This window comes from Cebus imitator, unplaced genomic scaffold (assembly GCF_001604975.1).
Source record: "Cebus imitator isolate Cc_AM_T3 unplaced genomic scaffold, Cebus_imitator-1.0 Scaffold675, whole genome shotgun sequence".
Taxonomy (NCBI): domain Eukaryota; kingdom Metazoa; phylum Chordata; class Mammalia; order Primates; family Cebidae; genus Cebus; species Cebus imitator.
The window spans coordinates 631720-646676 of record NW_016107990.1 but is presented as its reverse complement, the minus strand read 5'-3'; the positions used below and the strand labels follow the sequence as shown (position 1 = coordinate 646676).

General features: G+C 36.2%; 1 protein-coding gene across 13 annotated transcripts in view; it reads right to left on the bottom strand.

Moving 5' to 3' along the window:
• Positions 1-14957, bottom strand: part of LOC108295996 (S phase cyclin A-associated protein in the endoplasmic reticulum) — a 232553-nt gene that overhangs the window by 53419 nt on the left and 164177 nt on the right. For all 13 annotated transcript variants that reach the window (XM_017518368.2, XM_017518364.2, XM_017518366.2 and 10 more), the window contains one exon: positions 10693-10835. In XM_017518368.2, coding sequence (XP_017373857.1) covers positions 10693-10835 — 143 coding nt within the window. The remainder of the gene's footprint in view (positions 1-10692; positions 10836-14957) is intronic.

Genomic DNA, 14957 nt, shown 5'->3' with positions numbered 1-14957 from the left:
AAGAAAATAAAATAATACAACAAAGAGTGTTGGTTTAATTTAAAAAATGGTAAAGGAGAACAAAAAAGACGAGACATATAGAAAACAAATATCAAAATGGCAGACAAAAATTCAGTCATATCAATAATTACATCAAATGAGAATGGACTAAATATTCCAATCAAAAGACAGGAATTAGCAAGCCAGATAGAAAAGCAAAACCCAACTATATACAGTCTACAAGAGACAGATCTGAGATACAAAAACACAAAAAGTATGAAAGTATAGGAACAGAAGATATACTGTGTAAATAGTACATATGACTATATTTACAACAGAGACAATTGACACTAAGATAAGAAATATTTTTTAAAAGCTAAAAAAGAACATTTTTCAATGATTCAGTACCTCAGTGAGGCAGAACAATTAAAACCTAGTTGCAAATAACAGTACACCAAAATACATGAAGCCAAAGTGTCACAACTAAAAAAAAGAAATACACAGTTCAACTTACACTTGGAGATTTTGATAATCCTGTCTCAAGAATTTACAGAACTACAGAGACAATAAGCCAGCATACAGAAGACCAGACAATGGTATCAATTGCTTTTACCTAACTGACATTTAGAGAACATTCCGTCCAACAACAACAGAATGCATACACTTTCCAAGAACATAAGGAACATTCTCTAGTAATGTCCACATCCAAAGATATAAAGCATATCTCAATAAATGTAAAAGCAATGAAATCATACAAAGTATATTCTCCAATCAATAATGATTGCATTATAGATTAACAACAGGAACAAGTAACATGCTTCTAAATAACCCATGAATCAAGTAAGAAATATTACAAAATACAGTTGTCCCTCAGTATCCAAGGAGGATTGGTTCCAAGACATCCTCCTACCCTGAATACCAAAATCTGAGGATGTTCAAGTCCCTTATTAAAAAATGGTACAGTATTTGCATATAACCTATGAACATTCTCCCACATATTTTAAATCACACCTAGATTACTTATAATCCAAATACAATATCAATGTTATATACCTAGTTACTATATTGTATTTTTGTATTTGTATTATTCTTTCATTTTTGGGGTGTTGCCTTCCCGAATATTCTTGACCCATGGTTGACTGAATCCACATGCAGAACCTCCAGATACAGAGAGAGAACTGTATCTTGAATGGAAATAAAAATACAGTATATCAAAATTGATAAGATGTACTTAAAAATATGCTTTAAAAAACGGTATACCTTTAAATGTTTATATTAGAAATGCAGGGAGGGTGGGGTGGGAAAAAACAAGAAAAAAACACAAAAAGGAAAAAAAATTAAATACATAAATGTAAAAGTATTTTAAAATCAATCAACTAAGCTTCAACCTCATAAAGAAAAGAAGGCAAAGCTAATCAAACCCAAAGTAAGCAGAAGGAAATTAATAATAAACATCAAAGCAGATGTCAATGAAGCAAAAAACAGAAACACAATATAGAAATGCAATAAAACCTAAAGTTAGTTATTTGGAAAGATTGACAAAATACATAAACTATTAGCTAGACTAATAAAAAAGAAAAGTGACATAAATTACCAAAATTAAGAATGAAAGAGGAGGCTGGCCAGGAGCAGTGGCTCACGCCTGCAATCCCAACACTTTGGGAGGCTGAGGAGGGCAGATCACTTCAGGTCAGGAGTTTGAGACCAGCCTGGGCCAACATGGTGAAACCCCGTCTCTACTAAAAATACAAAAATCAGCTAGGCGTGGTGGCACACATGCCTGCAGTCCCAGCTACTTGGAAGGCTGAGGCATGAGAATCGCTTGAACCTGAAAGATGGAGGTTGCAGTGAGCCAAGATGGTGCCATGGCACTCCAGCCTGGGCAACAGAATGAGACTCTGTCTCAAAAAAATAAAAGAAGTGGGATACTACTATAAATCACACTCAAAATACTTATAAAACAATTACAAACAAATTTATAATAATAAGTTAGCTCACTTAAGATGAAAAAGACAAATTCCTAGGAAGACACAAATTATCAAAGCCAACTCTAGAAGAGATAGAAAAATCTCAATAGACCAAAACAAGGGGAAAAAAACTTAACTGGTAATTTAAAATCTTCCCACAAAGAAAAACCCAAGCCCTGATGTCTTCACTGGTAAATTCACCCAAACATTTAGAAAGAAATAATACCAATCCTATGCAAATGTTTTCTCAAATCGAGCAGGAAAGAATGCTTCTCACATTCTGTAAGGTCGGAATCACCATAACACAAAAGCCAGATGAAAATATCACAAGAAAACTACAGATAAATAGCCCTCATGAACATGCCCTTGGCAAGAAGCCATCAACATATAAAAGCTATTACATATCACGACAAATCAGGAATTAACCCAGGAATCAAAGGTTATTTTAATATCCAAAAATTAATATAATATACCATATTAATAAAATAAAGAATAAAACCAGTCATCTTAATAGACGCACAAAAAGAAGAATTTCACCAAATTCAAAGTCCACGTTAAAAACTCTCAACAAACTAGAAATAGAAGAAAACTTCTTCAATCTAATAAAGAGAATTTGTCAAAAATCTACAGCAAGGATCATACATAGAAGTGTAAAGAATGAATGCTTTCCCACTAAGATTGAGAACAAAACAAGGATATCCAACATCACGACTTCCATTGAACCTTATGTAGGAGCGCGCCAGTGCAAGAGGACAAAAAAAAGAAAAAAAAAGAAAATAAAGGCATCCACATTAGAAAGAAATAAGTAAAATAAACTTTATTCACAGATGCCATGAGCCTTTATGTATAAAAAGCACTAATGAACCAAAAAAATTTTAAAACCTACAAACTAATACAGACAGTCCCCAACTTATAGCCATTCAACTTATGGTTTTTTGATTTTATGAAGGATTTATAAGGACTTAACTCCATCCTAAGTCAAGGAATGTCTGTAAGCAAATTTAACAAGGTCATAAAAAGTACAGTTGTAGGATGAAATAAATTAAAATCTACTGTATTTCTACATACTAGCAACAAAAATCCAAAACTGAACCAAAGAAAACAATTCCATTTACAACAGCTTTAAAGAGTACTTAGGAATAAATTTTAAAAAGAATTGAAGGGCCTATCTGCAAAAAACTACAAAATGTCAGAAATTTAAAAGATCTAAACAGAGAGAAACATCACATTCACAGACTGTAATACACAATATTGTAAAGATGTCAATCTCCCTAAACTGACCTATAGATTAAATGTACTTCCTATCAAAATCCTGCAGGCTATCTTGCAGAAACTGATAAGCTGACCCTAAAATTTATATGGAAATGCACCTTTCAAATAGAACAACAAAATTGGAGAACTTATATTAATTTCAAAATATGCTATAAAACTACAGTAATTAAAACTATAGTACTAGCACAAGAACAGATACAGATATCAATATAACAGAATGGAGTATAGAATATACCATTACATCAATGATCATTTGATCTTTAACCGTTGGTAAGGCAATTCAATGGAGAAAGGATGGCCTTTTCAACAAACAGTGCCATAATAACTGGATATCTATATGCAAACAAATAAATTTACAAAGTCAAAAGGGATTACAGAACTAAATACTAAGTGCTCAAACTGAAACATTTCTTGAAGCAAACACAGAAGAAATTTTTGTGATTTGGGGTAATTAGGCAACAATTTCTCTGATATGAAAACTGTTATACTTAAAATAAAAATTTGATATATTAGACATCATCAAAATTAAAAACTCATGTTCTTCAAAGACACTATTTAAAATCTGAAAAGATAGGCATAGATTGTAAGTCATACACTTCACAAAGAATGTTTATCCAGAATATATAAAGAATTCTTAAAACTCAATAACAAAATGACCACCTGAAAAATGAACACAAGCTTTGACATTTCACTATAGAAATGCACACTGACAACATGCTCAATAGCGCCAGTCATCAGAGAAATGAAAATTAAAATAATGAAATACGACCACACACCAACAAGCAAAAGCTTCTATATTTAAAAAACGGATCCACCAAATGCTGTCAAGGGCTGTGAAGGAACTCAAACTCCCATTTGCTGCTGGTGGGTATGTAAAATAGAACAAACACTCTGACAAAACAGTCTGAAGTTTTTTAACAAATTTAATTTACATCTACTCTACAACCCAGCCATTCCTCTGTTTACTCAAGAGAAACAAAAGTGAATGCCCACACAAAGACCCATATGCAAACATCCATATCAGCTTTATCTGTAATAGCCAAAAAACTGGAGATAATCCAAATGTCTAAAAGAGGTAAATGGATTGTAATTTGCATGATGTATATACAACTACTACTTAGCAATTAAAAAAAAAAAAAAGAGCAACTTCACTTAGGAATGTTCTTAAAAGAGTATTAAAAATCAATAGTTTTGTTAAATCTCTCTTGAATATATTTCATTATAATAGTCTCAGAGCAAAAAAAAAAAAAAAAGGCAGAGTAAAAGATGGCAGACAAGAGAGAAAGTAAATCAGTGGCTGTGTTGGGCTGAGGATAGAGAAGAAGAGAAATTGATTACCAAGCAGCATGAAAATTTGGGCGGGATGGGTGATGGATATATTTATCTTGATTGTGCAGATGGTTTTACAATGGTTACATATGTGAAAACTCACCAAATTGCACACTATAATAACTGGTAAATTTAAAAATTTTAACTGTCAATTTCAATTTCTAGCAAGGGTATGGGGCATCTGAATACAGAAATCATTGGTACAAATATATTACTAAACAATTTGATGGTGTCTACTCTTAGGTTAAATATTTGCATGTCCTGGGCCCCAGCAATTCCATTCCTAGGCATATACTAGACTACAGTGTTAAAAATATGATTATCTTGTAGTAGAAGCAGTGATTTGGAGGGACATAAGGAGGGCTTTTGGGGAGCTGAAGCTCTATTTCTTGACCAGGTAGTTACATGGGTGAGATGATAATTCATCAAGATGTACATTTACACATTTGTGTATTTTTGTTATGAATCATAAAAATGTCTACTATTTTTAAAAATATATGGTTATCTTACTTCCCAGGCTAAAAACCTTGAAAATTAGTTAACCATATCCAACAATAATTTATATTGGTAAATTGCAATAATACATCAAATCTAAGTTAACCTTATTCCAGAAATGCAAGTCTGATTTAATATTAGAAAAATCAATCAACTAATTACATTAACGGATTAAAGGAGAAATTTTACAGAATTATTTCCATATAAAAAAATATTTTTAAAAACTTGAAAAACTCAACATCCAGCCAGCAGCATGAAATCTCCCAGTTGAACTGCTGCTACACCCTACCACAGAGGGCCAAGCTATTGCAGAGGTATTGAATGCTAGTTGCTAGTGCATCCTCTCCTTAAAGCTGAGCTGAAGTGGCATCCCACCCGTTGGAGACCTCAGGCCTCTGGCACACAGAAACAGCTGACATCTCCCCTAGCCCACATACACTCTCGCCAATACCACTGTGAGGCAGCACCTCACACTTCCAGGAGCTCTAAGCCTGTCGCACACCAAAGCAGTTGCAGCCCCACCAACACAGTTGATACAGTGCCACACCCCCTAGGGATCCGAAGGCTCTACTAACCCAAGTAGCTATGCTTTCTAGGCTGCCCAGATGTGGCAACGTGCATTCTAGGGATTCATAACCTTGGCTGAGCTGTGATGCCCTGTGTTCTAGGCCAAAGAGACACAGTGCCCCACCTACCTAGAACTGGACTAGTTCCCCTACATTCCAATATATTAAGGCACCCTACCTATCCAAGGAGTGGTCATTGCTGCACTGTTTCCTACCCCACAGGGCACAAGATACAGCCGTATCTTGCCATTCCTGGGTCCTTGTTTCCACTGGACCCAGCCTCATAGAGCCTGGGCTATTGTACCAAGCCAGGATCCAAAGTGACCACTGTATGCTCCTTTTCACCCAGAGGCTAAGCGACCATGTTACCCAGTTGGTTCCAGGTCCCAAATGACAACTGTTCTCTGCTCCCCAGAGACTGAGTCTCCAGAGACTCCTTCTTCCCCAGAATCATGCCAGTGCCTCACTCTGCCACCCAAGCGCAGCATACCCCAAGCAGCCCCCTGGGCCCAAGGTGCCCCACAACAACAAACCCTGTGTAGTGGGAGAACTGAATCCACTCATGCCTTGGCAAGTGAACCTATGCCTGAAGTCCCAGGTGCTATAGTAGTTTCATAAGACCCTAAGCCCAGGGACTTAGCTCCACAGCTGCTCTCAGCCACTGTGCCCTGGAACCTAGAGCCGCTGTGTCTGCCTGTGAGCAATGTCAGACCTGATACCAAAAGCGATCCCCTCAATGAAGATTCTCTACTTTGGAGAAGACAAGCACAGGAACAGGAGGACCCCTAAAACCCTTGCACCAATAACCTCAGTAGCCTCCACCACTGACACAGACTTCTACAGCCCAGACCACTGAGGCACTCACAGTCTTCACTGACATTGATCACAACTAAGAAGCTGCATGACAGCTACAACACTGCACCCACACGTAAGCAGAGCCACTGTATCCTGTCCAAGCAGTACCCTCAGGCCCATCTTCAGGGGAAAGCCTTCCCCTTCATACTCCGTAAAATTGGAAAGATATGACTACACTATCAGATGTACAAACATCAAGGCAGGGTCACAAGAAACATGAAAAAACAAGGAGATATGACACTATTAGAAAGAACACAATAATTCTCCAGTAACTGACCCCAAAGTAACAGAAATCTACAAATTATCTCAAAAGGAATTCAAAATAATGAACTAAGGAAACTAAGGGTGTGGTGGGTCATGCCTTTAATCCCATAACTTTGGGAGGCCAAGGTAGGTGGATCACAAGGTCAGGAGTTCAAGAGCAGCCTGACCAACATAGTGAAATTCCGTCTCTACTGAAAACACAAAAATTAGCCAGGCATGGTGGTCGGCGCCTGTAGCCCCAGCTATGCAGGAGGCTGAGCCAAGAGAATCTCTTGCACCCAGGAGGCGGAGGCTGCATTACCCAAGATCTTGCCACTGCACTCCAGCCTGGGTAACAGGGCGAGATTCCGTCTTTTAAAAAAAGGAAAAAAAAGAATAAAAACAGACCATTCAATGAAATTAGAAAAATAATTCATGATCTGAATGAGAAATTCAATAAAAGAGTTATTTAAAAAATCTAAATAGAAATCTTAGGCTGAAGAATTCGACGAAAGAAAAAATACCACAGAGGGCTAACAGCAGACTAGATCAAGCAGAAGAAAGAATCTTGAAGGCTTCTGAAATGACTCAGAAGAGAAGAAAAAGAAAAAAGAATGAAAAAGAATGAAGAAGACCTATGGGACACCATTAAGCAAATATTCACATTGTAGGAATTCAAAAAGGTGAAGAAACAGAAAAGGCTTATATAAATAAAATAACTGCTAAAAACTGTTGGGACTTAGGAAGAGAGAGATATGAACATACAAATCAATGAAGCTCAAGGATCCTCAGGTAAACTTTAGAAGGTTCTCTCTAAGGTACATTATAATCAAATTGTCAAAAGTGAAAAGACAATGAAAGAATTTTAAAAGCAAGAGAAAAGTGTCAAGTCACATACAAGGGAATAGCCATCAGAGTATCATTGGACTTTTCTGCAGAAACTGTGCAAACCTGGAAAATGGGATGACATATTCAAAATGTAGAAAGGGGGGAAAAATCTCCCAGCTAAGAATACTATACCCAGGAAAACTATCCTTCAAAATGAAGGAGAAATAAAGTCTTTCCCCCGACAAATAAAAGTTGAAGGAATTCACTGACGCTAGACCTGTGTGTTACATGAAATGATTCTTCAAGCAGAAAGAAAACAATAAGTACCACCATGAATACATGTAAAGTATAAAACTCACTGGTAGAGATAAATATTTAGTCAAATCAGAATACTTCAAAACTGTTAAGTGTGGTATGTAAATCATGCATATCTCTACTCTGAAGGTTAAAAGTCAATATAGTCAAAAACAACGAAAGCTACAATAAGTTGTTAAGGAATACATAACATAAGAAGGTGAATATTGTGACATAAAAAATGTAACTTGTGGGGTGGAGAGTAAAAGTATAGTTTTTGTATGTGCCAGAAATTAAGCTGTTATCAACTTATAACAGTTAATTATAAGATGTTTTGCATAAGCCTCATAGTAACTACAAAACAAAAAACTATGGCAAATATACAAATGATAAAGAGATTTTTTTTTTTTTTTCAGACGGAGTCTTGCTCTGTCACCAGGCTGGAGTGCAGTGGTGTGATCTCGGCTCACTGCAATCTCTGCCTCCCAAGTTCAAGCGATTCTCCTGCCTCAGCCTCCCGAGTAACTGGAACTAAAAGGACGTGCCACCACGCCCAGCTAATTTTTGTATTTTTTAGTATAGTCAGGGTTTCATCATGTTGGCCAGTAAGAGATCATTATTTAATGATAAAGGGGTCAGTTCATCAATGTGAAGTAACAATTATAAATACATACACACCTAACATTGGAGCACTAAAACTATAAAGCAAATATTAAGGGAGAAACAGATACCAATATAATAATAGTAGGGGACTTCAATACCCCACTGTCAACAATAGATAAACTAGACAGAAAATAAATGCCAGACTTGAATTTTACTTTGACCAAATGGATCTAACAGACATAGGCAAAACATTCTATCAAAAGCAATACATTTTTTTCTAGTGCACATGGATCATTATCCAGGCTAGACCACAAGTTAAACCACAAAACAAGTCACCTTAACAAATTTAAGAAGATTTAAATCACATCTACTGTTGTTTCAAATCACTATGATTTAAAACTAGAAATCAATAAAAAAAGGAATCCTGAAAATTTCACAAATACATGGCAGTTAAATAACATGCTCCTCAATAAGTAATAAGTTAAAGAAGAAATCAAAAGGGAAATTTAAAAATATCTTGGGACAAACAACAATAGAAATGCAACATAGCAAAATCTATGGGTTGCAGCAAAAGCAGTTCTAAGAGGGAAGTTTATAGCTTCTACATAGCAAAGAAAAATATCAGTAGAATATCAGCCTAAGGACTGGGGAAAAATATTTACAATCCATATATCTAATAAGGGGTTAATATCCAAAACATATAAGCAACTAGGCCAAGCATGGTGGCTTATGCCTGTAATCCCAGCACTTTGGGAGGATTCCCTATTTAATAAATGATGTTAGGAAAACTGACTAGCCATACGCAGAAAGCTGAAACTGGATCCCTTTCCTACACCTTATACAAAAATTAACTCTAGATGGATTAAAGATTTAAATGTGAGACCTAACACCATAAAAACTCTAGAAGAAAACCTAGGCAATACCATTCAGGGCATAGGCATGAACAAGGACTTTATGACTAAAACACCAAAAGGAATGGCAACAAAAGCCAAAATAGACAAATGGTATCTAATTAAACTAAAGAGCTTCTGCAAAGCAAAAGAAACTATCAATAGAGTGAACCGGCAACCAACAGAACAGGAAAAATTTTTTGCAATCTACCCATCTGACGAAGGGCTAGTACCCACCCTAGAGAACATTATCCTAAGTAAATGAGCCAGATACAGAAAGAATAATATTGCATGATTTCACTTATATGTGAAATCTTGAAAAAAATATTCAATTATACAGAGATAGAAAACAAGGTATTGGTTATCAGGGGTGTGCATAAGAGGGAGAGGGCAGAAATGGGGAGATGTAGATCAGAGGATACAAAACCACAGACACGTAAGATTAACAAGTCTAGAGATCTAATGTACAACAGGAGGACTACAGGTAATAAAATTGTACAGTATCGGGATTTGTGATAAATGAGATTTTAGTTGCCCCTGCCACTAAAACAAATAAAATGGGTAGCTAGGTGAGAAGATAGCTATTTTAATTCGCTTCACTACAATAACCCTTTTACTATCTATATGTATGCTACAACATCATGATGTATACCTTAAATAAACAACAAATAGACACTATTTTTCTAAAAAGCTAAGGCAGATATATTTAATGGTTAATTGTGGAAAGCATCCGTATAAATAAGATGCCCACTAACAAAACAAAAGGCATAAATTTGAGGAAAAAAACCCAAACTATATATTGGTAGATAAGATGTTTATTTATGTAGAAAATGCTAAAAAAAAATTTAAGATTAATTATTAGAATTGTTAACAGAATTTAACGAGGTTGCTAGAAGCAAAATTAATGGTATTTCTAAACACCAGCAACATACAAATTTAAAAAGCACTTAAAAAGATGCTGACAAGACTATTTCCATAAAAAAAAAAAAAAATCCACTGCTGTGGCTCTTGTGATCTAGCCTTTGATGACTGACAGCGCATTTCCAAGTCTGGTCCTCTAACCTCCTATTACTTACGCCCTCGATATCTTCCCCAAAATTCCCTTTTTCTGAAGCTAGCCAGAATCATATTCTGTTTTTGTATCTGAGTGTGGTGGTACACACCTGTATTCCAAGCTACTCAGGAGGGTGAGGCAGGAGGATCACTTGAATCAGGGAGTTCAAGGACAACCTGGACAACATTGCAAAACCTCATCTCGAAAAAAAAAAACAAAAAAATCTCCATGACAGTGAATGGCTTTAAGACCTCAGCTTGAATATTCACTCAGTGCAAAATGTTCATCAAGATCAAATGAGACAGCAAATGAGATACCTAGCTCTTTCCCGGGCTGCATCCTCACGGGCTTTTTCTTTTTCTTGCCTCTGCTGTTCAATTCGAGCTTCTTGTTCTTTCCTCTTCATCAACAATTCTTCCACCCGGGCCTGCCGTTCTGCCTCTAGAGCTCTCTTACGTTCCTAATGTTAGAAATATATATATATTTTAAATATTAGAACTATGTGTAAAATAAAAATGATTCAAGGTAATATATCTTTCACCAAACTTCACTTGTTTAAGCCAAGTAGAACCCTGCACTTGCCACTAGGTACATTGGTTCTTAAAGTTTAAACAAAAATCAAACAGCAATGATGTCTGGTTTTTGAAAGCCATTACCAGTGTTACACATAATTAAGAAAATAATTGCTTTTTTAAGCAAACACTATGTTATATTTGTCCTGTGGGAACTTGTGATGGTTAATATCGAGTGTCAACTTGATTGGATTGAAGGATACAAAGTATTGATTCTGGGTGTGTCTGTGACAGTGTTGCCAAAGGAGATGAACACTTGAGTCAGTCGGCTGGGAAAGGGAGACCCGCCCTTAATCTGGTTGGGCACAATCTAATCAGCTACCAGCAAAGTTAGAAAATAAAGCAGGCAGGAAAATGTGGAGAGGCCTAGGCTCCCAGCCTACATCTGTCTTCCCTGCTGAATGCTTCCTGCCCTCAAACATCAGACTCCAAGTTTTTCCGTTTTGGGACTCAGACAGGCTCTCCTTACTCCTCAGCTTGCAGACAGCCTGTTATGGGACCTTGTGATTGTGTGACTTAATACTTAATGATTAATGTCCCTTTATATCTACGCTTATATCCTATTAGTGTATACACACACACACACACACACACACACACACACACACACAACCTACATATATATCCTATTAGTACTGTACCTCTAGAGAACCCTAATACACAACTTTATATTTTCTGATTAATCACTTCTAAAGCCTTCTGTTAATATATGTTAAATATGATTACAGAAATACCTGAATACGATGAAAAACCACAGTTAACAGTTTTTATTTCTAAACTAAGTTTTCATGATGGAGTTAAGTGAAGACAGCTTGTGAGAAGGAAAAAGAGGTAATGTAATATAGCATAGTGGGTATAACAGTGGAAATTGTGTCTGATTCCCTGGTTTTGTTTCCTGACTCCATTATTCACTAGCACAGTGATGCTGGGCTAGTCACATTCTCTGTGCCTTAGTTTTCTAGAAAATAAATAATAATATGTATTTCTTAGGATATTATAAAGAACAGATGAGTTAATATACGAAAAGCACTTACCATAGGGCCTGGCATATAGAAAATTCTCAGTAATTATCATCATTATCATCATCAAGCCAGAAGATAAATCATCAAAACTGGGTAACTTCAACATGAAATATTTGTCACTAACACGTTCCTCATGTTATTAATGTTTCTCTGAATCCATACCCACTCCCCAGATAGCACACGTAATCTCTCAATGGCCCCTCCTCTATAATTAATGGAATACATTGATCTGGGCTCTAGTACCTACTGCTTATATAACCTTGGGCAAGGCACTTCACCTTAAAGAGACTCTCAGTTGATTTTGAGATGTAAATTACTAATTATAGGTAAGTTCTCAGCATAGAGTTTGGCCATAGTAAGGGCTCAGTAAAGAACAGTAGGGAGAAAAAAAAAACAACAACAACAATTTCTGTTCGGGGAACACAGAAGAGAGATTTGAACATTTCTAATACTTGACTGAGCTCACAACAGTAACTTCATCTCCACAACAAGCTCTATCTGCCCCAGGGAAAAAAAGTCTTTCGGAGGCAACACAACATATCTACAATCATCTGATCTTTGATAAACCAGACAAAAACAAGCAATGGGGAAAGGATTCCCTGTTTAATAAATGGTGTTGGGAAAACTGGCTAGCCATGTGCAGAAAGCAGAAACTGGACCCCTTCCTGACACCTTACACTAAAATTAACTCCAGATGGATTAAAGACTTAAACATAAGACCTAATACCATAAAAACCCTATAAGAAAATCTAGGCAAAACCATTCAGGACATAGGCATAGGCAAGGACTTCATGACCAAAATACCAAAAGCATTGACAACAAAAGCCAAAATAGACAAATGGGACCTAATCAAACTCCACAGCTTCTGCACGGCAAAAGAAACAGTCATCAGAGCGAATCGGCAACCAACAGAATGGGAAAAAATTTTTGCAGTTTACCCATCCGACAAAGGGCTGATATCCAGAATTTACAAAGAACTAAAACAGATTTGCAAGAAAAAAAACAAGCCCATTCAATAGTGGGCAAAGGATACGAACAGATACTTTACAAAAGAAGACATACATGAGGCCAACAAACATAGGAAAAAATGCTCATCATCACTGGTCATCAGAAAAATGCAAATCAAAACTACATTGAGATACCATCTCACGCCAGTTAGAATGGCGATCATTAAAAAATCTGGAGACAACAGATGCTGGAGAGGATGTGGAGAAATAGGAACACTTTTACACTGTTGGTGGGAGTGTAAATTAGTTCAACCATTGTGGAAGACAGTGTGGCGATTCCTCAAGGACCTAGAAATAGAAATTCCATTTGACCCAGCAATCCCATTACTGGGTATATATCCGAAGGATTATAAATCGTTCTACTATAAGGACACGTGCACACAAATGTTCATTGCAGCACTGTTTACAATAGCAAAGACCTGGAACCAACCCAAATGCCCATCGATGACAGACTGGACAGGGAAAATGTGGCACATATACACCATGGAATATTATGCAGCCAACAAAAACGACAAGTTTGTGTCCTTTGTAGGGACATGGATGAACCTGGAAACCATCATTCTCAGCAAACTGACACAAGAGCAGAAGATCAAACACCGCATGTTCTCACTCACAGGCGGATGTTGAACAATGAGAACACATGGACACAGGGAGGGGAGCACTATACCCTGGGGTCTGTTGGGGGGAAATAGGGGAGGGACGGTGGGAGGGGAGAGTTGCCAGATGTAGGTGATGGGGAGGAAGGCAGCAAATCACACTGCCACGTGTGTACCTATGCAACAATCTTGCATGTTCTTCACATGTACCCCAAAACCTAAAATGCAATATAATAAATAAATGGAAAAAAAAAATAGCCAAATGATCTCTCTTTCTTTTTCTTGAGGGGGATGGGTGGTATTAGGAAGATGGTAGACTGTGAATTGGGGGGAATGCCCTGATTTCAGGAGGACATAACAGGCACACTGCAGATTCCTGTGTACATTTAGAATTTAAATAGATCCTTTACTGTCTGGCATACTATACATAAACATAGTTGTAGCTATTTCTCATCACTAATCAAAAATAATACATAAAAACTTGTTTAGCCAAAAAGATATCAAAACTTATAAGACTAAAAACAATCAAATCTGGCACAAAAAATTTCCTCCATTAAAAAAATGTGAACAAAAAAATTCCTCTTATAGTCCAATTTATCTATTGTTTAAAAAATTCCGTATTATATGAAAACTCATGCTTCATAACAAAATACAAAGGGCTTAGGCATTAAATATAAAGAATTAAAACAACTTTTCATTTCATCTTTTATTAATATAAATAATTAAAACAGAACTTTGCATTTCATATTTTAATGTAAGACCAAAGGCTTGAGGAATGTAATTTTTAAAATCCTAAATTAAGCTTATAAAATATATACTATGTAAAAATATTACTTCAGGTATGTACAATGTAGCCAAGTGTAGACTTGTAAACATAATGTCAACTTGCTGATTGCTTTAATGGATGTAAGGCCAACTCCAACACTGTACAAAAAGAGATAATTGGATGTAAAAAGTTACCCAACCTATTAATTTCCATTTTCAATAACTTGAAAAGAGAATTGGTAACCATACAGCTAACAAATAAAATTAGTAAAATTCGCCTACCATTTCCCAATCTGAAATTTAAAGCCCCAAAAGACCGGAAACTTTGTACCCCACAAAGCACCTTGCAAAGGGTAGGAATTCCTAAATATCTGTTTAATAAATGAAGCACAACTTTATAAAATAACATGCATTATGAATCTATATGCCCACAGGAAAGAATTAAAACCTACAGCAAAGGAATTAAAAATCTAATTCTTAAGCCTACAGAAGAACCTCTCAGACACCCACATATCCTAGGCAGGGACGTGTTAAAGGCAGCCTAAGAAAGGATTCTCTAGCTCCTCTTTATGCCTACAATTCAAATGATTAGGACAAAAGGACAAAGCAGGATATGTTAA